General features: G+C 43.1%; 1 protein-coding gene across 1 annotated transcript in view; it reads left to right on the top strand.

Annotated features, from left to right (window-relative positions):
- The window catches only part of SASH1 (SAM and SH3 domain containing 1), a 179110-nt gene that overhangs the window by 60886 nt on the left and 92294 nt on the right, over window positions 1–25930 (top strand). Inside the window, exons 3-4 of the mRNA XM_003790260.3 lie at window positions 15118–15168; window positions 15298–15347. Of these exons, the coding sequence (XP_003790308.2) occupies window positions 15118–15168; window positions 15298–15347 (101 nt within the window). The remainder of the gene's footprint in view (window positions 1–15117; window positions 15169–15297; window positions 15348–25930) is intronic.

Here is a 25930-nt window from a genome sequence, read left to right as displayed (position 1 = left end):
ATTTGGTAATTACAATTTGGAATATTCAGAAAAAGTCTTCACAGTAACTTTCAGGATAGGTATAACATTTAAAATTTATGCTAGGGTGTTAATGACGTCCCCTACTCACCCTTCCAGCTCCTACATAAGCACAGGCTTCTGGCTGACACACAGGATATCTCAAAGGTCGCTCAGAGCTTGGGATTTTGTGACAAACGTGAACACTCACTCTCCTTGGATTGTGTTTTTGGTGCATATTTTAGAATGAATGAAAATTCATGTGTTAGTGTTTGAATTTGTGTCCATTGTTTGAGGCCTTGGCAGGGAAAATGTGTGTGGCGTAGAAGTGATACTGTATTGTATCACTTGTAGGGATTATGGGGATTATGTCCTTTTATTTTTTTTAAACAGATCTGATTGTACCTTCGTAAGACTCTTCATTGTCTCGGTTCTCTAAATGACAGTCCTCTCTCTAGGTTCACATCAGCCTTTTTAGATGGGCATGTAGTATGTGGGGACACAGTCTGCTCTCCTAGCCTGTTTCCCAGTCACACGACTCACTGTATTTGGATCCACTGCTTTTCTGTGCACTGCTCTGGTGCTAGGCTAGGACTATCCATCTGCATCAGGTCCTAATAGATTCTTTGTTTGTGTTCTTTTGAGGTTTATTTATTTATTTTTTCTCAACTAAAAAACATTATTTGCTAGGGGAGAATTGCCCTAATATTTGCATACACGAAAATGTTCTATGCACATAACATGCATAATCCTATATGAAATAACTATTCTCTAATTAACATCCTGGTGATCTTTATGTGATTGAGGCCAGTTAAGAGACAAGGACAAAATACTTCAGTTCTTCCTTCCCATACTACAGAAAGGTGAACTTAATAAGGTGTTCTAAGTAAAGAAAAAGTAAAACAAAATTTCTGCTAGGAACATTCTAAATGATTGGTGTTTCAGAATCTTTAATAATACAATGCAGTTTAAAAAACAAGGGGTATGTGTGTATTGAGTCATATATCTGTAAATGATAAGTGCTCCACAAAGACGTATGTGTAGAAATTTGTCATCATAGGTAATTAAAAAATTAACATACATTTTCTGTGTCATGCATCTTCAATGTCCCAGTTATGGGATGGAATCTTGATAGTGTGTATACGTGGTTCACTACACAAGTTTTGAGACAGGCTGTGTTATGGTCCCATTATTTCGCTTCGAAGAAACACAGTTGACGGCGTCCTTTCTGGTTCTCCCGGGTGACTTTCAACTTACTTGGCTTATTGGTTTTGCCGGGAGACTTTCATTTGTGTCCGTCTGTGTGGATTTTATATTTCTTGAGTTTTGAGTATCTCAAAACTTTTGAAATGACTTGGGTACATTCTGCCTGACCTGCCAGAACCATACCAGGGCCAAGCAGGCAGGTGAGCATGTGGGGGTAATTCTGCTCTGCTTCAGTGGAACTTGACTTTGTCCCCTGCCCCCATTTTAGTAATCAGTGGTACATTATGAATTTAATTGATTTCCAAAAAATGAGGGCTATGTGTCCGCACCTCAGTGTCCCACTTTAGAGTTGTAGAAAGAAAAAGTTGGGCCTTGTGATTCTGGATGAACGAACGAGATCCTGACAAATGGCTGCTGTTCTCAACAGCAGAATAAATTTATGTTTAAACCAGAATAAACTGTGCAACCAGTTTATTCTGCACAACTCAATAATTTTGAGCCACGAAGTAAGTTTGTTACAATAACTGTTAGAGAAACAGATAAATCATAGTTATTTCAACATGGCACTTTTGCCATTCAATAAATGGGTATTTTAAATTTCATTTGCTTTTGAAGTAAGTTCCATAATTTATAGAGTAAGTCATTCAAAGATTAATGCTCAGAAGGAAGGAAAATCACTCTACAAGAACAGAAGAAACATATCATTTATGTATATTACATCGGGGCTTTGTCTGCCTGTGTTTCCATTACAAACCTGATCTTGCCAGCAGGTATCATAGAACAGTAAAAAGTCTGCCCTGGGCTAAAGTTTAACATTTGTCATGACCTCCTGAGATCCCCATTTGCATTTTATTTTTTTCTTTTCCCCAGTAGCATGACATCTATCCGTATGTGTTTTTCGTGTTTTACATTGTTAGGCAACAATCCTAATCCAAACGTTCATTGATTTTAAAAGTAAGCTTCTGGGCGATTTCAGAATGCAGTGGATTGTCGTTGCTTTTAAAGGTGGTTACATGATTTTTAATGATGGTTTGAAAATCTGACTTAGAGAACGAAAGAGAAGGGCGATTAAATGTCATGATAGCACCGTGTGATTTTACAACAGCAGAGACAGCAGTAATGATGACACTTCATCATGAGAAAATGTGAGCTAGTCTGTTAGCAAAGTCGTTACAGCTCGGCACCCTCAGCTCCATCAGGCTACACAATTTTGTAAAATCCACATGCAGACAACTAATTTGCATACTGATCAGTTCAGATGTTATTGATACGTCTAAGATAATGTGAACGGGTTTGGCTTTTCTTTATTTCCTTTTTTTTTTTTTTTTTTTTAAATTCTCGGTTATCTGTTTCTTTTACTTGACCATGAGCTCCTGAGGGTCAGTGACTGTTCTTCATGCTCCCTGTACCTAGCATGTCAGTGAGTACAAAGTGGGCGGGAAATACTGGTTGAATAAATGGGTAGATCAGTTTGGTCGGTTATAGGCTGTCACCAACTTCTGAAGGTTGTCTTGTTCCAAAATGGTCACGTCATTGGGTTAGTTCGTTTCCCCATTAAAAAAATGTAAAGTCTCAATTATACTGCAAGAACTTATTTAATTTTTGGTGAGTATATGCCAACCAAATAGGATTACAGTCATCTGACTAGTTTTTGAAAAAGTCCCCACCCCAGGCAACAGATGGTCCTGTAGTCACATGTGAATCCTGCACTGACATGGTTTCCACATGTGGTCAATAATCTATTCTATTGTTGGACCCTTGGCTCTCCTTGCTCTCACCAGCCCCCCTCACCTCAATCCTTAAAAAAAAAAAAAGATATTGAGTCCATCTTTGTCCTTCTAACTTAAAAATCATTAGTCATCGTAAGTCCACATATACTTCTATAAGAGCGTGACTTGTAATAAAGGATTAATGAAGAAAAAAAATTAAAAAGAAATCATTAGTCTTGATCATCCCTTTAGGGCACTGCAGACCAGGCCAAACTTCAGGTGTGGCTCCAAATATGTGGACCCATTCACCTACAGACCATTGAATCCAACTTAGAGGCAGCTCTGAGCTGCCTTGTCTGGGCCCGCAGTTCTCAAAGTTTGGTTCCCAGCCAGCAGAGTCAGCATCCCCTGAGACTTGGTAATAATGCACCTTAGCAGGGCCCTTCCCAGATCCACTGAATCTGAACCTTTGGGAGCCATCTGTGTCTAAGATGCCCTCCATGGGATTGCAGTTCACTAAGTAGGGCTTACTGGAGTGTGGTCTGGGGACAGAGTTATATGTGATTCCTAAGGGCAGCAAGCACATTGGGTGACGTGAACTTTGGCAGCCAATTTGGCCATCAGGTCAGGGTGCCTTGAAGCTCTTGAAAGAGTTTGGTTCAAGATTCAGGCACATGTCCAAGGTGTAGCTGGTGGGATACTTCTGGTCTAGTGTGGCCAGGCTAGCTTCAAGATGGACATTGCACGCACCCAGCTGCATGTTAGAACTTCAGCGTTTTGTAATATCTAATTGAAAAATTTTCACTGGGCTTGAAATCTGTTACACTTTCATAAGAAATTTTAGTATGCTTATTAATTGAATGAAGCACTGTTATATCCTTAAAATAGAAATTGCCATAATTTAATGATTGTAAAAATGGTTAAAATGATTTTTATTGCTCAGTCGTGTGGGTAAAATTTCTCATTAATAATGACCAGCATGAACATAAAGGAGTCATCACTAAAAGTTGTGATGTGGGAGGAAGCCGTTTCAAGTGTATGGCAAAGTTATTGTAAACAAATTATTTTCAAGGAAGTAAGTCCAAGGCTCTTGTTGAAAAAAAAATTGAAAAGATTTTACTTGGATATTTTATACAAAATTCAAAACTTAATGTCTTCACTAATACTCTGATTTTATTTTCTTTATAGTTATTAGATACTATTTTAAAACACAGTAGTCTCCCCATTTTTCAGCACCTATGGATAAGTGGAGTTTCTGGTTGCTTGAGAGTTATTATTAAAATAGACCTAATTCTATATCCCATCCCATCCACTCTGAATTGACTTGATATTAATACTGAAATACACTAGTTAAAAGCAAATTAAGACCAAAAAAGACAAATTTCACTTACTGTAAAACAGTATTATAAAACAGTTTTGTAAAAGCAGTGTGCAAGTCTGGTCAAATGGCAGTTAATACAATTTTCAGCTTCACTACCATATTTTTTTACCTTCAAGAAACACACATTAACACTTAAAACTGTCACAGAGAACCAGGGGAGCTGCAGGAGTGATCCACATAGCACTGGTTTACTGACCGCTCACTGCACCAAGGACACCAACTTGGACTTTTTTTTTTTTTTTTTTTTTGGCTGGTTGCATATCTGTTGCTTGAGTTCCAGATGAGGGGGAGTTTACTGTGTAGTTAATTTTTTTCCACCTGAAATCCTCCCGGTTTCTTCCACTGTGCAGGGTGTTGTCACTGATGGGGGAACTCCTTGGGCAGAAGTCTCTGCCCTGCCCTCGGTTGCCTGGACCCCCTTCACCTGTTTGTATTTCTCTTCCCTTATCTGAGGAAACAGCCTCATCCCTCCAGTTGCTCCTGCTTATATGATACCATTTCAGACACCTGTCTAGCAAAGGTGTTCCTGGTTTCCGTTATCCCCTGGAAAGTGTGTCATCCAGAACTGAGCAGAGTTACTCAGATGGCATCTGCTGAATGAGAAGCGTGTTGTGCCTGGAATTTAGACACGAAATGCGAGTAATTCCCATAAATGACTTCGGGCATCACTAGAATGGACACCCCACAAAGTCACAGGTGTCTCTTTTGCTCTTTTTTTCTTGTAGACTAGAATGGCACTGGGCACATGATATGTGCTTAGTAAGTATTTTTACAATTAAGGGATGATTTGATGAAAGGGGAGATGGGGAGAAACAGAAAGCAGAAGGAAGTGGGCTCATTCAGTGCCCACTCTTGCCTCGTGTTCATCAGTCCCCCGAGCAGCCTGATGTGCTACTCCCAGGGATGGTGACCTCCGTCTACCGTGGCCGCATAGCACAGTCTCCACCTGGGAAGTGGCTGGCCACTCGTAGGTTAGTAGGAGTAAGCCAAAGCCTGCTGCTAAAATGGAAAATTGAATTGCAGAACTTGTTAGATTTCTTTCCAAAGGATTATTAAAATGTCCTTACCAACACTGTGCCTTTTAGTATTTATGTTTGTATGCCGTGACATTCTTGTGTTAGTTTTATTCATAGTAAGAGGTGCTCCCTTCTGTAATGTGACACTTACATCTTACTGAAATGATCTGTTGTCATGTTGTGGTCTAGGTGATGTGCAAAACCCTTGGTATGTGGTATGTACATACTCAACATTGTTCAAGTCGTTTTCAAAGACTGTTTAGAAATTAAAGGATTATACTGCCTTGTTGTTGGAAGCGAGGCACGAGGACATCACACTTGTATTCTTAGATTCAGATTATCCCCGAATTTAACCAAGTCGAGACCTTTTAGTGACTCCCGTGGGTTTCACCACAGCCATCCTTCAAGATGGTAGCCCTCACCTACTGTCTCTAGGTTGACTTTTGTCCCTATCCTTGGGACTCTCCCTTGACTTTGTCAAGTGGGTGCAGGGTGTGGACTTCAGGGAGGTTCCCCCTGTTTTTGCTACAGGATCTCAGACCTGACTCCAGCTTTACTCAGGGTTAAAGCATTTAGGGGCAAAATGACTTCTGCAGCAACACTGCTTGGATAATATAAAATTCTCTAGCAGAATCACGTGCCTGGGAATACCGTACAACATAAAGGTGTGGTAACGTCAATCCTGTAACTGATGGTGTGGCCTGTCTCTACCGTGGGATCCCATGGCTCACATTTTATGAACTAACCTAAGTTCTGTATCAGTTTCACTTTACGATCTGGACCCTCCTCTACCCCTGTAATTGGTATCACATAAATTAGCTCTTTAATTTTTTGCTTTATCATGTAACTTAAATTTTATAAACCTTCTTAAGACATTTTTGGGACTGTGGTGAGGTCTAAATAAGTAGGTAACTAATAAAATGCAGACCATAGACTAATACAGTAGAAGACTGAATTATTTGATTATAGAGCCTTAATGACAACATGGAAATTGCCTTTTTAGGTTTATTTCTTACCAAGGTTTCTAGACATTCACTCCTCTGTTAATTATGGATAGAGTTTAAGGTCGCAGTGGGTGGAATAGATTCTTCACCTGTGGAAAAGACTTATTTTTTTCTTGGAGCGTTTCTTCTTTAGTATGATGGGATGAGAGCACTTTTCCATTTACTTTCACTCAAAAAAAAATCTTTATATCAGGCCATGAGCTTTTGGGAGCCAGAAAAGTGACTAATATCCCCTGATGTTTCCTCTATCAGTGCTATAGGTGAAAGGAGATGTAAAAAGATGAAAAGGCAGGCATGGATGTTGAAACTGACAAACTACTGCTGATTTTTACCTGAAAGTGATTAAACATTATGACATCCTACCATAAGTTCCTGTAGATCTAAGCTGTAGATTTTACGTATTTGTTGAATGACTTCTACTTCCCAGTGTAACTCTGCAATGAATGGTAATTAAATGTTAAATTAGAACCTGAGGATATGTGCCCCAGACAGTAAAATTGCAAATACAAGTTAATAGAAGAAAGAACTAAACTGAGAGATGCCTGTGAGCACCTTCCTTCTGCACAGAACTGGTGCGAGGCTGTAGCCAGTAACATCCTTGAGCAGAGGGACCCACATCTTGATCTGTGCTGAGTCTTTAGCACTTGACATGGAGACCTGGTGTGTCATTAAGTGCTAAGTAAATAGGTTTGAATGGATCATGGTGATACTGGATATCCAGGCTCTTGGTCTCGGTGGTTCGATGAATGAAGTGATGGACTACAGGATCAGCAGTAGGTCAGGTTTTATTTAACAAGTGTTACAGCTCTCACAAAGAACCAAACTTCCTTGCAGAGCAGAATCAGCAATAAGATAGGTTTTATACAAGTGTTACAGCTCTTACAAAGAGCCAAACCTCCTAGATAGGTTTTATACAAGTGTTACAGCTCTTACAAAGAGCCAAACCTCCTGGCAGAGCAGGATACAAGTGTTACAACTCTTGCTCTTCTGCTCTCTCTCTCTCTCTGAGGTATGCGGTGGTCTGCATGTGGGCTCTCTGCTCAGGGGCTCTTTGCTTAGGGGCTTATATAGGGGAAGTTGTCCAATGAGCTTTTGAGTCCTGAAAATAGACTAATCAGGAGCTGGTTTTGAAAACAGACCAATCAGGGTTGCACTGGAGGAATTGCCAGAAGTCCACGTGAAGAGACAGCACGGTACCAGTGTCTTCCCCCTCTCGTGTCTGGTTCTTATGGCTACTGGAGCCTCCGTTGGGGGAGGGAAGCTCCCCCTGCTTGTCTGCACTCCAGCCTGCTGGTTCCTCTGCCAGCTGCCGCCACCAGCATCACCAAGATGGAGGCAGCAGGTCCTCCAGCCCCACTCTGCTGAGCTGGCTGGGGCACCACCCGTCTGGTATCAATGGGAGGGTACCATAAATTCCTGTTACAAAAGGTATTTACAGGCCAGCTGAGAAATCAATAAGTGAACAGAAGAATTGGTTCCCATAGGTGCACTGAACATATGTCTGATGTAGTTGTTTTGACTATACTCAGCCATATCATTTAAGGCACAGGTAGGTAGGGAAGCTTTAGTAAGAAAGGTGATTGGAGTTGGATCTAAAGTCTAAGTACCATGATGGGCAGGAAGGAGAAGTGCATTTAGGTAGCGAGCCGAAGTGATACTAGGCTCAGTGTGTGTTCAGGACACGGCAGTTGTTCACTAAGGAAAGGGTTTGGGATTATGGAAGGGGCGTTTCTTTCAGAGATGTCTACTTTCTCCTGCCAGTATTGTGTTTCCAGGAAAGATTTTGGAACAGAAATGACACAGAGCAGTGTGCTTCTCAAACAGAGATGAGCACACATATCCCTTGGGGATTATGGTAAAATGCAGGGGGTCCGTGATGGTGCCCAAGACTGCATTTGTGACGAGCTCCCAGGTGAGGCTGATGGCCCTGAAGCACACTCTGGATAGCAAGGGCAGAGAGTACTATTTCCAGAAGATGCAATAGTGATTGGCGGGGGGAGTATGACACTGCTTTATCGTAGCATTTTATTTATTTATTTTATCACACATAGTTTTCTTTTTTGTTTTTTTTTGGGGGGGGGAAAGACAGAGTGTCACCCTGTCACCCTGGGTAGAGTGCCCTGCTACTATTGTAGCTCCCAACAACCTCAAGCTCTTGGGTTCAACCGATCCTCTTGTCTCAGCCTCCCATGTAGTTGGAGTTATAGGTGCCTGCCACAATGCCTGGCTAATTTTTCTACTTTTCATAGAGACCGGGTCTTAATTCTTGCTCAGGTTGGTCTCAAACTCCTGAGCTCAAGCGATCCACCCACCTTGGCCTCCCAAAGTGCTAGGATTACAGGTGTGAGCCACTGCACCTGGCCTATCCTAGCACTTTAGAGTAAAAAAAAAAGATATTCAGGTGGTGTTTGCCTTTTGTTGACAGTGGAAAAACCAAAGCAGACAGAAAGATCTCCGTATATTGGGGAGAAGAACTGGAACTCAGTCTCCCAGGGAGGACCTTCCACTCCACGTGATGGTGGCCCACGGGCCTGTGAAGGGAAAGGCCTCTGTGGACTGGAGTTAAGGTGCAAGAAAGCTTGTGAATAAAACAGCAGTAGCTCCAGCCTTATTTAATGAGGAGCGAGAAGACTCCCCAGACAATGTTGAGTTTTAAATCCTGGTACAATGAACAGATGTCCCATGATTAGATGGAATAGAGAAGGCAGACAGGAGGAAATCTGGTTTCCAGGCAAAGGCGAGAATTGGAATTTCAGATGAGTGGAATTTCAGGTTACTCTGGGATCTGCGTGCATGATTGCCTTGCACGAGGCTGTGTGTAGAATGGTGGAGCTCCTTTCGTGGATGCTGAGAAGGGTGGGTAGCCTGGGACAGGCCAGCCCAGGACTGAGAAGTTAAATAGCATCTAGTAAGTCACGGAGTCAAAGCTTAAACCCCCTAGACTTCGTGAATAGTTAGGGTCTTTTTGATTCTTCCAATAAAAATAAAGGTGTGATGATATTTTTACTTTTAAAACGTGGAGAAAGGGGCCTGCTTTTTTAAAAAGTTGAGAAATACCCTATTAGAATTTGGTAGCATGGGTTGATTTGTGATAAAGTGGAAACCAAATAAAAGCCCAGACTAGACAGTGTGTAAGATATTTAGGGGGTTATACTGAGGTAGTTTGCCTATAGGTTTCTGCTTGTCTAGTTTATTTGTTACAGTGAGGATTGTTCGTGAGGAAAAAAGTACAGTGTAGTTTGTCAACTAGAAGATTCCACAGCTCTGCAGTCTCGTCGTCAAGTGGTGGATGCCAGGTGAGTTTCCCCGCAGTTCAGAGCTTGGTTCTCGCCCTTCATGGAGCATCATAACAGCACCTGGCGTTTTGCTCTCTGACTGCACGTGCTCAGCAGCCGTCCTCTCCTCTGTACCTGGTGTGGGGGAGAACTTGGCACCAAGCCGCGCTGGTGGGCGCCGGGTGTTCTTCCTCTCTGTTTTTGGAATAAAAGAAAGGTTCACCCCTCCTGCTTTTCCAGCTGTGAAGTGCATTTGGCTGGGAACACTGGCAACATTACGAGGATGGGGTGTGGATTTCCACAAGAAGGTGGAAACAGAGTCAGGGTGGAGATGAGGGCATGATACTTGTTTTCCAGGACCTTCCTCTGCCCAGAATGGGGGCGATCTGTCTCTGGTGTCTCACATGATAGGTTGTAACACTTTAAAGCAAAATGCAGTCATTTATGGGCAGAGTCTAAGTTTTATATTTGAGCCCTGCCTTTTCAATGTAACAATAGACATCTGTGTGGGGGAGGACACGTGAGAGCAGGTGAAAGCGAACGCACGTATTCATGTTTTGGTTTTGGCAAACCACTGATTCATCTCTCTCTCTCTCTCTCCATATATATATATATATTTTTCCTTTCTATGTTAGACATAATAAACATTTGGGGAACTGTTGTTTCCACAGATTATCCAACCTCACAGGAAATGGAGTTGAGGTTTTTCTTCCTAGTAATGTTTTTTTCACTGGATTCTTTTTTTTTTTTTTTAATGACACAGTACTGTAGTTTAGCTTCTCAGACTGTGAATGGGAATTGATTTTAGCACAGCCTTTCTCTATTAATACAAAAATGCATGCATCGTTTTCTATGACACTTATTTTTAAAAATTGTCACACTTCAAGAGTATATTTTAATACAGTAAGGCATAATCTAATTAGAGAAATTAAGTTTTAACATGTCTTAGGTTTTTGGGTTTTTTTTTTCAGTTTAACTGCTGGCATACAACTTGAATTATTATTAAAGTTATGCTTGAAAAGTTGAGAAATGTATTCCACCCATACTAAGAATTCTTTTAGATATTGTTTCATGCATTTATAAACATATGTGTGGATAATCTTTTTTTTTTAATTTATTTTTTATTGAATCATAGCTGTGTACATTCATACTATCATGGGGTACAGTGTGTTGTTTTCATATACAATTTGAAATACTTTCATCCAGTTGGTCAACATAGCCTTCATGTCATTCTCCCAGTTGCCGCGTTAAGACATTTATGATCTACAATTTAGAAAGATTCACATGTACCCTTACAGGATAAATCATAGACGTGATCCCATCAACCACCCTACCTCCCCCATCCTCCCCCCTCCCCTCCCCTCCCACTCCTCTTTCCCCCTATTCTTGGGCTAAATTGGATTATAGTTTTCCTATGATAGCTATAAGTTAGTTTCATACTAGGGTTGATGGATACAACCCTACCTTGGATACGTGTAGATAATTTAAAAACATATATAGGAATTGGAAATGGTGTTTTTAAGCTGATCTTTCATCTTTAGAAAAAAATGATGGAAGTAATGCAAGACGACATACCTATAAAAAATGCAGGGAAAACTGAAACATAAATAAGTGCTGTTAAGTTAATTTGGTGCCTGCCTTCTCAAGCCTTTTCCTGTACGTGCACACATACATCCACGTACAAACTTGCATGCATGTATGTTGGGATGTGTTTATATTTTGTTTTAAATCTTGGAGAAGTTTCCTTAAGTGTTTGAAATGTTAATGATTTTTGTCCTTCTCAATGAAGATATCCATGTGCGGCTTAATGATGAACAGTTAATTGACATGTTAAATTTCGTAGTCCACTTTCTTTTTTTATTTATTTAAAAAAATTCCTAATCAAGTTATAGCACCCCCACTTACATGTTCAGGTTCCGCCACGTGTTGTGTGGCTGTCTCCCAGATCTTTCTGGATCCCAATATTGAGCGCGGCCCAGATAATGGAGCTATTTCTCACTAAAAACTGCTTCAGATACTTAGTCACAGCAGAGTCAGAGAGCATATCAGACTCCAAAGTGTAAAAGGATGAGGTTTTTCCACTTGGGAAACAAGAGTGAGTACTTCTGGAATGAACTCTCTTCCTTTGCATTCGACTCTGGAATGCGTTTCTTCATGTTCTTTGCAACATCTAAATTTCACAAATATGATTTTTTTTTGCTCTATGGGCTGTTTGGGCTTCCTGCCAAAACTGTCCTCCAGTGCTAGGAAAGAGTCAAATTCCTGGTGATTGGGCCATTTGCTCAAGCTTGAGCAGCAGTTAAGACCTAAGAAATCTTTAACTTAAAAATTGTGATATTTTGTGATCTGATGTCTGAGGTTTTCTTCAAAGTCAAATGGGGTAGGATTGCAAGAAGAGTGGAGGTGTAAACAAAGTTGACTCTGATCGTCTTTGGAGCTGGTTAGTAGGAATTTGGGAGTTCATGATACTCTTCTCTTTACTTTTGTATATTTGAGGCTTTAAAAATATAATTATAGGTTTGAAGTGAGGAAGATGATCGTCGGAGCCTAACGCAGTGCTGTATTTTGACCTTTGAAGTGATAGGTTTGGGCTGAAATCTGTCGCCAGCATATGCTATGTGAGTAAACTCTGTCCAGCCCACAAAATAACCCCGATGGACGTTATAATGCATCTCCTGCCTCATCCTGAAAAATGATGAGTAGGCCCATCTCGGCAGTCAGTGTGGCAAACTGTAAATTCCCCACGCTGGCCACAGTGATGCCTGCCGTCCAATGCTGTTCTCACATTGTGACTTTGGCACTCCTTCCGCCAAGAGAGAAGCTGGGAGGGCTTGTGGCTCTGGCAGTTGTCATACCAGGTGAGGCTATACTGCGAGGGGTGATGCTAACTCTGGCCCTCTCCACATGCTTATTTTTGCACCCCAACATCTGGCTATCAGGAAGCCCAAACAGCCCACAGAGCACCCACATTCAGGTGTTCTCTGGATGCACCTGCTTAGGTCCCAGCCATCAGCCAGCCTCAGCAGCCAGGCCTGGGAGTGAGCGAGCTTTCCAGTGCACACAGCCCCACCCATCAAGCCATCCCTAACCTTGCAGTCTTCCCAGCTGAGGGCCCTCAGGAGCCCAGAGAAGCCTTTCTGCTGTTGCTTTTATTATTATCCACGGAATCTGTGAGCAACATACAAAGCTTGCTGCTTTATGCCACTGTGTTTGGCAGCAGTAACAGTGCGTGTTAATGAGGGAGAGGAAAATCTTTCTCTTTTCTGTAGCATGCCCCAAAGTTATACATACACTCTATGACTGTGTTTTGATGGGAGTCACAATTTTTACTACTTCTGTCCGCGTGAATTCCAAACTGGGAGTTATATTGTGGACTATTAGTTCTCTGAATAAAGCAGTGGTGGTGGGAAGGTCAGGTGCGTCTTCATGGCTCCTCCTAGGCCATCTTCCCCTTCGTCAGGACTTCCAGAGCGATGCTTCTCTGCCCCTTTTACTCCTTTACACTGGTTGACTTTGAGGCAGAGAAGGGGGCAGCCTGCTCTCGAAACTAAACAAGAAAGGGAGATGTCAGGGAACCTTTGGACTTGAACCCTCCTCCCTTTATTATGTGAACAACGCCCCCTGTGGCTGTACAGATGGTTGCTGCTCCTCCTGTCTGATTCCATCACACCTTTTCACTCCATGTTGTGCCCTGAAAAAAATCTATTTTTTTCAGGGATAAACAATTACACGTTGTCCAGCACGTCTTCCTCCTACGTGTATAACACATTGATTATACTGAGACGTGTTTCATATTCTTTCCACGGGATGGGATGGTTTACTTAAGTGTATATCAGAGTGTGAATTAACTTGTAATGTTTTATTTCTCAGACTTGATGGTGGGTCCAGGAGGTTTTGCTATATTTTTTATTATATATGTTTTAAAATTTTTATTATATTCACATGATAGTTATTACTCTTATGAATGTTTATCAAATGATGGCATTTTGCCACTCATCTGTTCTGCCTTTCCTTCCCACATCAGATATGTCCTTAACTCGGTGGACAGTTGTACAAGCTTCTCTTCAGTTGTGTAATGTTTTAACTTTAGGACATATTTTCTCTAACAAAGAAAAAAATGCCTCTAAATGATGACTGTAGTCTCTTTCCTCTGGGATAAAATAAATAAGATGTGTCCTGAAAAAAACTGTGAGTTGCCAGCCCCCGAAAACCCAGTCCATGAAAACATTTTTCTTTTTTTTTTCTTGTTGCAGTTTGGCCAGGGCTGAGTTTGAACCCACCACCCTCAGTATATGGGGCCGGCACTCCACCCACTGATCCACAGCCCCCCCCACAAAAAACAGTTTTCTTTCAGGCTGTTTGTCCACAATCACCCCATGGTCAGATGTACTTATCCTAGCACTCTTTTTTAATTGTGGCAAAAATACACATACCATAAAATTCACCCTCCCAACAGCTCCCAAGTGTGTAGTACAATGTCATCAGCCACAAGAGCCCTGGTGTGCTACAAGTCCCCGGAACACCCCCAGTTCCATACAGAAGCACATTCATTTTGATGTTGTTTATTTGTACCAGATTCCTGCTCCCTATTGAAATGTATAACTTTACTCTGAGTTATAATTATTATAATATTTGATTGCTACTTTTATGCTTCAACGAGTTTTTAAGTATTTGCCTAGTTTTGTGTTAATGATGAAATAGGCATCTTTAATAAATGGAACAATTAGATGCATGTGGGAATGCATAATTTGCATAATTTTTTTCATTGTAAGTAAATGGTTTATTTTTCTCTTCTTTTACTCTCAAAGGGGATACAGCCTCCGTTAACTCTCAAATGAAGGTGTTATATACTTCTTCTTAGTTTTATCTCTAAAATTATTTGATTCCTCTCTTTCATGATTCATTGATTTTTTTTTTTTTTCAGTGTACTCATAATGTCTTACACATTTATATTTCACTTGTGGACTGGATGCTGGGAGTTTTTGTTTTTAAATTCTCAGCGAGGTCCCAGTTTATTGGTCTTCCAGGAGGATCTGAGTTTTCAGGCTGCAAGATGATATCTAGTTAGCTTTCCAACTTCCTAACCATGCTAACAACGAATCCTCCATTGCTTCGCACTCTAAATGCAGTTAGAACTTTAAGATCAGATTGAAACTCCATTGCAAAATAACTGAAATCAAATGGGTTGCAGTAAATTCAGTGCCCCAGTGATGGTCTGAGTATATTCAAAGAATTATTTCACCATTAACTGTCAGTACCCTTCAGTTAAATTGCGCTTTTTTTTTTTTAATGCAATAAAATTTCTAGCAGCGTCTAGCAGTGGAGTTTGTAAAACAGTTCAATTTTAAGAGGACAGAGCTCTTAAAAGTTCTTTAGTTTTTCCAAAAAATCTGTTTATCTCCGTCCTCTCCTCCCACCGCATACCCTAGCGTCTCCCAAATCCTCCCCTCTCTTCTTACACATCTATTGGTCTTTCTGGTCTACGCCACGTTTGGAAGTCTCATTAAACCGGCATCTGTTCTGTTTTAGGAGAAACCCGATGCCAGTCCCACGTCACTTCAGCTGCGGTCCCAGATTGAAGTAAGCACAATGACTTTAATCATCTATTTTTGCTTCTGTTTTTTTTTTTTTTTTTTAAATGATATTATGTACAAATGAGATGAAGCCTGCCGGTCTGCCCACACTGACGGTATGAATCTTCCCTCGTAGGAGTCCCTTGGCTTCTGTAGCGCCGTGTCAACACCAGAAGTGGAAAGAAAGTAAGTCTTCCTCCCTCTGCTCAGGAGCAGAGTTTCCAAGAAGGTGTCTTTTAGGTCCATCCTGAAGGCAATGGAGCAGGAAATTGGTCGTGTGCGTACGTACCTGGAGCGTGATGTCCTTTCCCTTGCTGTGTTGTGTGTGCGTACATGTACGTAGGTGGTTGATGGTGTGTTTTGTAATCGAGATGCCTAAGGATTCAGGGAGGAGTTACTGATTTCACTCTGACTGTTGTGATCAAACCTTAAGTAAATACCTGGTAGTGAACATATAGAAAGGGAAAAGACAGGTAAGTTATAAAGTTTTCGACTTATACATTAGTTTTTAATATGGGATGAAGGTTGTTAAGGGAGAGACAAATACAAAATACTCTTATGTTTGGAATTAAACAACAATTATAAAGCTCTCCCCTGCACCTCATTGGTAAATGACCTCCGGCAGGTGACCTTAAAACAAGAATAAATGTGTGTGTCTGAGATGGCAAACGACCACTGACCTTTCCTGTTATAGGGAATATTTTTGCTTCCCTGCCCACACTGAAACCCTATAATTTCTACTCTCCTGGAAGATAATTTTATGTTTAGGTTGTATTTCTTTTAGGCAACTTAAAACAAAACAAAGGCAAAAATAAAACAAATGTTCCCCCCCCCCCCCGTAACCTTTTCTTTTTCTGCTTCATTCCATTATAATTATACTAGAATGTTCTGTTTATGAGCTTCTGAGGTAAAGAAATGGAAAGAAAGGGCCCATCTCCAAACAGACACTTCCTCTGGCACGGAGCCACTTGGACTGTGCATGCCAGGAGAGGCACAGAAGTGCTTTAGGGAGAAAGCATCCCTGGAATGAGAAGCACAGGTTGAGTGAGCGTGTGTGTGCTTCAGAGCACAGCTCGGGCTAATCCGTCCACGTGTGCGCTGCTGGCACGCTGCTGGCACGCTGCAGCTCCGAGCTCTAGAGGCCATTCGGGTTGGTTCAGGACTGAGGCATGTTGAGGCTGACGTGCCAGAGAAAACCAAGGCCGTTCGCTGTGTCTTCGTTCCTTTTGCTGCATTGTGTCCTCTGAGGAACCCAGTCATGTGGAGGCTGAAGCAGACCAGAGCCTTCAGTAGATGGTGGTTTTGCACTGGGAGGTGCTGTGCTGGCTCAGAAGCATGGAATGAATGGCCTGGAGTTTCTCCTGATCTCGTTTACTACATGATTTCTTCTCGTTTATTACATGATTCAGGCTGAGAGCTCAGGTGTTCCGGCAGAATCTCTGAATCCTCCAGGAAACAAGAAACATTTGCCCTTCCTCCTAAGAGGAAGTGACTCACTGTTTTAACCTTAGTTAGGCTGGGTTGTTCTTCCCTCAGTTGTAGGGAGTCATTCTTTCCGTGTTTATACCCTTTACTTAGTAAAATGTGGCATGACTCCTGTGGTCAAGAGAGAGACTGACAGCCTCCTCTGAGGTTAACAAAAAATTTTAAACACACACACATACCCTCTCCATATATAATACCGCCAGTTTGCTCCTGTACTGTTAAATGCTTCAAACTTACGTATTTCTAAACAGTTGGAAATTTTTAAAAACATTTTGTCCTTCTTTTCTCTATTAATGGTTTTTGAAAACTAGGTATTCAGGTTTTTTTTTTTTGAGAGACAGAGTCTTAAGCTGTCGCCCTGGATAGAGTCCTGTGCTGTCACAGCTCACAGCAATCTCAAACTCTTGGACTTAAGCGATTCTCTTGCCTCAGCCTCCCAAGAAGCTGGGACTACAGGTGCCCGCCACAATGCCTGGCTATTTTTTGGTTGTAGTTGTCATTGTTGTTTGGCAGGCCCAGGCTGGGTTTGAACCCGCCAGCTCAGGTTTATGTGGCTGGTGCCTTAGCCGCTGAGCTATGGGTGCTGAGCCTCTGGGTTTTTTTTTTTTTTTAACTTTAAAAAAACTTTCTTTTGAAAAATTTTAAACTTACAGAATAGTTGTAAGAATTATGCAGTGAACTTACACACTTTTCACATAGACTCCTCAATTCTGGACGTTTCCCCTCTCTTACTCTCTCCGACACACACGCACATGCAATAGTGCCAGTTATTATTATTTTGGACCCACAGGAGAGTACATCACAAGCACCACACATCGTGACCTTCACCCCTAATTCCTCAGCATGTATTTCCTAAGGCCAAGGGCATTCTTTTACAGAATCATAGTGTAATTGCCAAATACAGGAAACTTAACAATGACTTTTCTCTAAATGTCCCAGTAATGCCCCCTAAGGCACTGTTTGTCTCAATCTGGTACTTTAAGAAAAATTATTTGTGGTGTTTATGTTATGCCTCTTGTCACATTTCATCTGAAAAGGTTTCTTAGCCTTTCTTTGTTCTTTATGATACTGACTTGTTTTTAAGAGTCTAGGCTAGTTGCTTGTGAAGTATCTGTTGTTTGGGGTTTGGTTGTTTTCTTTTTTCTCCACGGTGCATTACGTCCGGAGGCACATGATGTCGATTTGTCCTGGTTTGGTGATATTAACTTTGATTGTTCTGTTGAGATGGTTCCAGCCAGGCTTCCTCTGAGAAGTTACCGTTTTCTCCTCTGTAATGAGAACCTATCTGAGGCTGGGAAGACCTGTTCCTCCTTCCCCTTTGACTTAGTAGCTTTAGATTCTTTCCTGAATCACTCGTTACTGTCATGGTGGCAGCATGGCCATACTTACTTTTACCTTGATGATAATTTTGTATTGAATCTTCCAAGAGATGTTGTTTTTAGTTTGTTTGTTTTTAAAGATGAGGTACCACTCCAAAAACCCGAGCCCAGATTAGGATTTTAGTAGGTTTGATGCAGTGTTTATATTGACTAACTTATTCATTATATTTGGAACTGTAAATAGAAAGTTCCACTGTTCTTCACAAGGAAATGCTTGCTGGTCACTTTGCAAGTGAATGTTGACTCCCCCAGGGGACCTGGCTAACCAGTTGGCTGTATTTAGTGTCTGCAAAGTGTGTGCCAACCAAAACATCGTTCTGAGTCAGAGCGGTGTTCTATGGGCAGAAGTTTTCTTCTGCTTTTTATTTAAAAGGCAAGATAATTTGGTAAACTAAAAGTGAGCACATCTTGCAGCAACTGCCCTTAGAAGCAGAGGTGACAGGCAACGTGGCAAGTTGAGTCCTGGTCCTGTGATGCCTGCCTCCAGGACCACCAGCTGCCCTTGTCACAGGGCCCCAGTGCACGTGCCTTCCTCCCTCCCCCACACCAAAGACCTTCAGAGGGAGGGATCTGGCATTGATTATAGTGCAAATGTCTCTTTCTAAAATAGCAGTTCTCGACCTGTGGGTCACGACCCCTTTTAACTATATTAAAGGTGCACAGCATTAGGAAGGTTGAGAACCACTGTTCTAAAAGATACATCACTTCTCCCAGTAGGATCCAGCATCTAACAGGGCTCACAGTCTTCAGTTATAGAAGTTAGCTCTGACCAGAGAGGAGGAAGGGGTGGGTCTTTTGTGGGGTAGGCAAGTGGTGAAAATTTGACATACTGGACACTACAGCACTTAGATGTTCCTGCCAAGTGGGACTGTTGGCCTCTGGGTGTGCTTGGCCTACGCGATAGATAGATAGATAGATAGATAGATAGATAGATGGATGAATGATAGGCAGATATAAAAAGATAGATGAGGCTCGGCGCCTATAGCTCAACCGGCTAAGGCGCCAGCCACATACACCTAAGGTGGCGGGTTTGAATCCCCAGCCCGGACTCGCCAAAACAACAATGACGGCTGCAACCAAAAAATAGCCGGGCGTTGTGGCGGGCGCCTGTGGTCCCAGCTACTTGGGAGGCAGAGGCAGGAGACTCGCTTGAGCCCAGGAGTTGGAGGTTGCTGTGAGCTGTGATGTCATGGTACTCTACCCAGGGGGACAGCTTGAGGCTCTGTCTCAAAAAAAAAAAAAAAAGATAGATGAGAGATAGATATAGATAGATATAGATGGATAGGGAGAATGATTGATAGATAAATAATAGGTAGATATAGATATAGATAGGTGAATGATTGATTGATAGATGATAGATAAATGAATAAGAGGCAGAGATAGATAGATAGATCCTTTCCGGCCTGTCACTGGTTTGGCAGGGTCCCCATTCATTCTTACTTATTACACTCTGTCTGGTCCCTCCATATGCTTGCACTGAAAGTTTAATAAAGGCGGCCAAGGGAGCTTTCCCTTGAACTTGTTCCATTTATATCTTTCTACGTTGCTTATTGATGAGACCCTCTATTTTATTACCCCAGTGTTGGGTTCTTGTTAGCTGGTTAAAAAGGTAAACATTAGCTAAATTTCTTCTTCTTTCTGGCTACTTTCAAGAATATCTAGAGAGTAGGGCATTTTTTTTTTTTTTAATTTAGCTGGGAAATCTCTTTACAACTCCCATCCATGAGGAAAGATGTTAGGTTGAAGAACAGAAAGCCTGACAAATAGTGGCATGAACAAATACAAAGTTTCCTGGACACATCCTCATTCCTTGGGTCCATCCAGGCCTGGCTCAGGAAGGCCTTCAGGAGCCCAGACTGTCAGGCGGGGTGTTTTCTTCCTCTTTCTTTTGTCTTTGTGTGTTTGGTGCATCTTCTAGGTGGGAGGCAAAAGCTGGGTGAGGGGGGAAAGGCAGCCGGGCAAAGGGCCAAAGCACATCCTTTCACAAAGCTTTCCTAGAAACCCTACCCACCACATTCCGGTGTGTTCCCCTCCGTCCTTTGTGTGGCAGCTGTTTACTGAGCATCTGCTCTGTGGTGGGAAGAACCCTCTGTGCTCTAGGATAGAGTAAGGAACAGAACAGGCGCAAGCTGCATCTGAAAGGCTGCAGGCTTACATTTGGAAGTATGGTGATATAGTAGGAAAAAATAGTATATGTGTTCAACAGTCATACAGAGAAAACTGAAACAAAGGAAGGGGCTCAGAATTGGGTCATTTGACCGCCCTTGCCACGGGGAGTTTAGAGAAGTGAAGGTTTACAGCTGAGTACTTTGCTCTTCCCTGAACAAAATAGGGTCTTTTTCTTAAGGAAAGAGGGAGAACAGACATTGCATGGGAACTAGTAGTAACTTCTATGGTACTTTAAACTTTTATTTGTATAGCATATACATAAAACAGTAATCTGAAAATTAACTAGGTAACTGACAAATGTGCTGTGTGTCAAGATTATTTAGATTCCTTATGTCCAAGGGAGCTCACTGGAGTCAGGGTCACCTGGTGTGTTTTTTAGAGGGAATGTTCATGGGTTGGTCCATGTGGACTGAAAATTGAAAAAGAAACAGATAATAATAATAAGCAATGTTTATTGAGTTCTTGTTATGTTCCAGGAATTGATCTAAGCACTTAACATTGATTCATGTAATACTTCAACAACCCTACCACGTTTCGTATGTTATTCCCATTGATAAATGCAGAACGAGAGATTAGAGAAGTTCATGAATTGCCCAGGGCTAGGCAGCGACCAAGTGGCAGAGCTGGAGTTTGATCCCAGTCGAGACCCCCCTGCTCTTCTTAATCACTGAGCTGTCATCCCTACTCATACTGCGTTGCTTACCCAAATAGAGAGGCGGGGCAGATGGTGTTCCATAGCATTCAGGAGACAGCAGCAGTTAAAACCTGCACTCCTAGCGCTGTCTGGGAAATAGGAGCACGTTCTACCCTCACCCAGATAGAAGTTCAGGCTCAGTGATTTATCCGTAGAGACAGGAAGGTCCAAAATAAATCTCCAGACTTCACCTTGGCCAATATTTATAACTTCTTTTCTACTAAGTCTTTCACCGGAGTTGAAAATTCCCTGATTTAGTTTCCCTTTTTTCATTACCTATGACTACCCCTGAACTATTTTATGGTGAAAAAGTCCGAAAATATATAGCGTGATGGACAAGGAAAATAAATTAACAAAGAGAAAGCCAACTGGACGCTGCTGTGCGGTTGAATAATGTGGATCAAATACAGTTTGTAGATGTTCGAGGAAAGCGTTTGCTCGGCTAGGACTTAGCTTTGCTCTGAGGTCTGTCTCGTCTGGAGAGCTGATGACTCTCCCTGACTGCGTCAGCTTTGCTTTTACCCCTCCCAGATCTCCACCTTCACTCCCTCCCCTCTCTGCCTGCAGAAAAGCAGCCCCTGCTCACCTCTTTCTCCAGCTCCCCTGACCCTCTTCCTCGCCTTCGTCTGACCTGGACTTCCCTTCCCTCACCACCTGCTCCCAGGGTGGGGTGAAGCTCATGCAGTTTCCCAGCCAGACCCAGTTTCCCCACAGTGTGCCCGGGAGCCTCAGAAATCGCAGTTCTGTCCAGTGGGCTGTGCTGCCACCCACTCTCTCACCACTGCCCACCTCTCACCTGGGCAGGCACCGTTCAACCTTAGAGTCTCATCTCTGGTCTTGGCCCCTCCCAGAAGTCTTCCCTAAGCCACACAGTTGAGGTGCAGCGTCCTGGTACTTGGGCTTTACCTCCCCTAGATTCTCCTGCTGCCATCACAGTGGACTGTGCGCACGCTCGTGTGCTTGTGTGCTGCCATCTCCTGTTCTGAGCGCCTTGCGCTCTAGACCTTTTTGCTTCTCCGCTGGCATGTAGAAGATGTTTAGTAATGTTGCGTACATGCATTAAGGAGTGAGTGAGCAGACACTGTAGTTCCTCTCTCCCCCGTGAAAATCTTGCCATTTTTCCAAACTATAATTCTCTGCCTCCCCAGTTGTGAACTTTTCCCATGAAGCCTGACTCCTGTCTGCGTTCACTGCTGAATGTTCTTTCAGAGGTCAGTGGCCCACTAATAACCACAGTGGAGCCTTCTTCCCCATCTGGCTCTTCTTTCGGTCACACTTCTCTCTGTGCACTTGGTGTCTGTGGGTTTCTCCTCCTCACTTTATGCCCACCCTTTGCAGCTCTGCCCATCCCTGGGATGGTTACATTCTGGGCTGTTTATCTCTCTAGCAAGCTCTCTCAGGACACTTACCCATGTCCTTGGCTTTGAACTCTGGGCTCCAGTGCCCACCTCAGATTCATCTCTCTAGCTCAGAGCCCCTTCCCAGGGTGCTGGCCAGCCTGTGCAGCCTCTTGCTAGATATTGCCAGCTGCCCCAAACTGCACAGCCTTGTAACAAATTATCATCTCCACCCTCCTCTCCTCCTCTCTCTGGCCACCTGCTCTACCATGTCCCTACTTCCCCCTTTCTGTTCTTGGGACCTCATCCCTGCCCTTCACCAAGGCCTTACATCATGATCTTCTGCTTTTCTTCCTTAACTCAAATTTTCAATTGCCAAATCCTGTTGCATCTATTGCTATAAACATTTGTTTTTCTCTGCCTCGGTCTTTTTTGTGTTGCTATAACAGAATGCCTGAAACTGAGTAATTTATAAGGAAAAGTATTTAGCTCTTCGTTCTGTGGGCTGGGAAGTTCAAGTGCATGGCTCTGGCTCTGACAAGGGCTTTAGTGCTGCACAACAACATGGCAGAGAAGGCAAAGAGGAAGAGAACAGTGAACAGCTGTGAGAAGGGAAGGCCATATTGGAGGAGGACGCTTGTTTTATGATCTGTGCACGAGGGCTCTATCCCCGTGACCTGATTACCTCCCCGAGAGTCCCCCCTCCTAACACTACTGTGCAGGGGGGCCAATTGCAATAAGAGTTTTGGTGGAGACAGAAACAACCATACCCAAACCATAGCATCCTCTTTTTCATCTTCACTATTCCAAAGGATACCCTTAATGCTCTTTTCATGAACTAGAAAGCATTTAAGGAATTGCTTTCAGATTATTCTCCTAAAAATGCTTACCTTCCCCCCAATGGCGTCTGTAAATTAGGACCTGTCCATGTTTTCACTGTGGTAGTCAAAGCCTCCAAAACACAGTCCCAGCCCATTTTTATCATTGGGTCTTCCACATCTGCCACTTACACAAACTAAACTGCAGCCCACTGGACTCTCTTTCCCCTGAAGTCCTGCTGGGCTGTCTGGATTTCATGCTTTGAAAACATTTCCTTCCTTTAAATCCTATTCTGAGGACGGTTTCAGCTTCTCAGTGCCTTCCCTGGCCATGTTCTTGTCCCTTTGCGGACTCCAGTTGCATTTTGCACGAAGCTGATGTCTCTTAATGCGCTATAATGCGAATCACCATTATCCTTGTAACCGTCATCATCACTTTGCTTCTTGCATTATTTCTATGCATTGGCCACTGTGCAAATAAATCTCTTACTGTATTTTATCATTTGTTGTTTCATAAACTCACTGAGGTATACACTATGTTGAGACCGATTAGCTTGTCTAAGTTCTCAGAGCTCAAGGTGCACACTCCACTCTGTCATTATACTCTTGGGATTAAGGTGCCCTGCCTCCTGCCAGACTCTCTGGCTTCAAATTCAGGCTGTCTTTCTTACCAACTCTGCAACTCTTGGGCAAGTTACTTGGCCTGTCTACGGTTTCCACAACTACAAAATGAAGGGGATAATTATAGTACTTAACACTCTTAGAAAACTACAACACACATGGCAAGTGTGTAGTAATCTTGTCTCTTATCATTATCTGTCCCGTCTGGCCCAAGTTCATGCCTTTGCCTGTAGCTCAAGCCCACATGAGCCAGTGTGGTCATGAGCTCCGAGGCTAAATGTTCCATTTTCGTTCTGTCTTCTGATTTCTCCAGTGTCTAGAACAGTGGTTTGCACAGAGCAAATGGTCATTCATTACTTGCACTGAATTCATTAAGGGCCCCTAGTTCTTTGAAATAGGGTTAAAAATAAATAGATTTTTTTCCAGTGCCGGAGTTACAGAAATCTACCTTGGTCCTGCTTGTGACCTCGCACGTGTCAGTGTCTTCTCAAACTGATAACAGTGTGGTAAGAAGTGCTTTCTGCTCACAAATATTAACTTTAAAAGAGACCAGTAAAAAAACATCTGGCAGAGAGAATACAGGCGGTCCCTGGGTTAGGAACCAGTTATGTTCTTAAGAGGAGTTTTATGTTAAGCTGGAGCACATACATTCACCTGGAACCTGTGACACACACCATTCATAAGTGCGAGTTGTATGTCATTCAGATGTTTGTAACTTGAGGACTATTGCAGTAGCTTCCACAAATTGCTGAATCTGCTTCTGAGGGCTGCTCCCCTCCTGGTTCCATTCCATAATCTCATTTAAGTTTCTCCAGATTTTCTTCCTTTTAGAATAGAAACAAAAAGACTACATAATGTTTCCGGATATAAATCTAATATCAAGAAACGTACAAAATATTTAGTTATTTTTACAAACCATGCATGGCATGGCCACACCTCCTTAGGAAGCAGACCAGCTTCAGTGAGAGGAGCTAATGAGGGCTGCCACGTCCCCGGGAGCTGTTGCTAATGTATCCTGTCTCCACATCCTGTTTGTGTGGAGAGGGGACACCAGTGCCCTCCCACGGGGAATGTACGTGTGTGTCCCGAGCCTGGGGCCTGTGTCTGTGTACTGACTGAGGAAGACCCGGAGGCGTGCCCTTCAGGCTGTTCTGCCTGGCTCAGCTGGATGTGTCCTCGCTCTGTGCCCAGTATCCTCCAGGACAGTGAGGTGGGCCCTCGTGGCCTGTTAGAGCAGCACTGCAGAGAGAACCAGAGACTACATGGGCCCAAAGGCCAGGTCACCGCAGGGGAGCTCAGTGCTTTAGTGCACTGCCCATCCATGACTTGCCCTCTGTCCCCTCCCTCCTCCAGGGTTCAGCTCCCTCCTTGGCCTGTCACTGGTCTCCAGGGCTCTCTCTTCCTGGGTCCCTCCTCACTTCTCTGCCCCAGCCTCCAGTTCACCCCTCACTCCTCCATTTTGCCTGGACTCTGCATGTTACTGGTCGCAGCTGGGGTGGGCTCTGCAGCTGGGGTGGGCTCCTCAGCTGAGTGCAACCTGAGTTTAAGCTTTGCTACATTACAAACATGGGATTATGAACAAGATATGGGTAGTCCTTGAGTTACGAACATCTGACTGACAAACAGCTAGCACTTACGGAGGCTATTTCAGGTAATAGGTAAATATACCTGCTCCAACTTACGTACAAGTTCAACTTAAGATCAAACCTTCAGAATCTATCTCGTTCGTAACCTGGGAACTGCCTGGACTTGAATTGTCTAAGCCTCAGATTTGTAATAATACCTGGACAATCACAGGCCTTTCTGCAGGAGGTTATGCGAAATGCCTGGGATGGTGCCCAGCCTGTGGGAGGTGCTCCTGTTCTGCGGCTCCCTCCCCTCAGTACTGGGGTGGGCACCATGCGTCTGTGGGGTCCGTTCTCAGGCATGTTAGATGGTGCCACACACAGAGTTCATCAGTGAACTCATCATTGGCTCTAAATGACGCCCTTTCCCACATGACCTTTAGTTTCCTTTTTGATGCCTACAAAAGGGGAGGTCAGGAAACAATGGCCATTGTTGTAGAGCCTGGCGGTGGCAGTGTGCTGGAGTGTGTGTGCAGGCAGAGCTGTGTCTGCACGTGTGCTGGAGTGTGTGTGCAGGCAGAGCTGTGTCTGCACGTGGAGTGTGTGTGCAGGCAGAGCTGGCGGTGGCAGTGTGCTGGAGTGTGTGTGCAGACATAGCTGTGTCTGCACGTGTGCTGGAGTGTGTGTGCAGGCATAGCTGG

The sequence above is a fragment of the Otolemur garnettii genome, unplaced genomic scaffold, assembly GCF_000181295.1.
Source record: "Otolemur garnettii isolate 467f Iridium unplaced genomic scaffold, OtoGar3 scaffold00042, whole genome shotgun sequence".
Lineage (NCBI taxonomy): Eukaryota > Metazoa > Chordata > Mammalia > Primates > Galagidae > Otolemur > Otolemur garnettii.
Note: the sequence above shows the minus strand (reverse complement) of the source record. Positions and strands in the feature narration are given on the sequence as shown.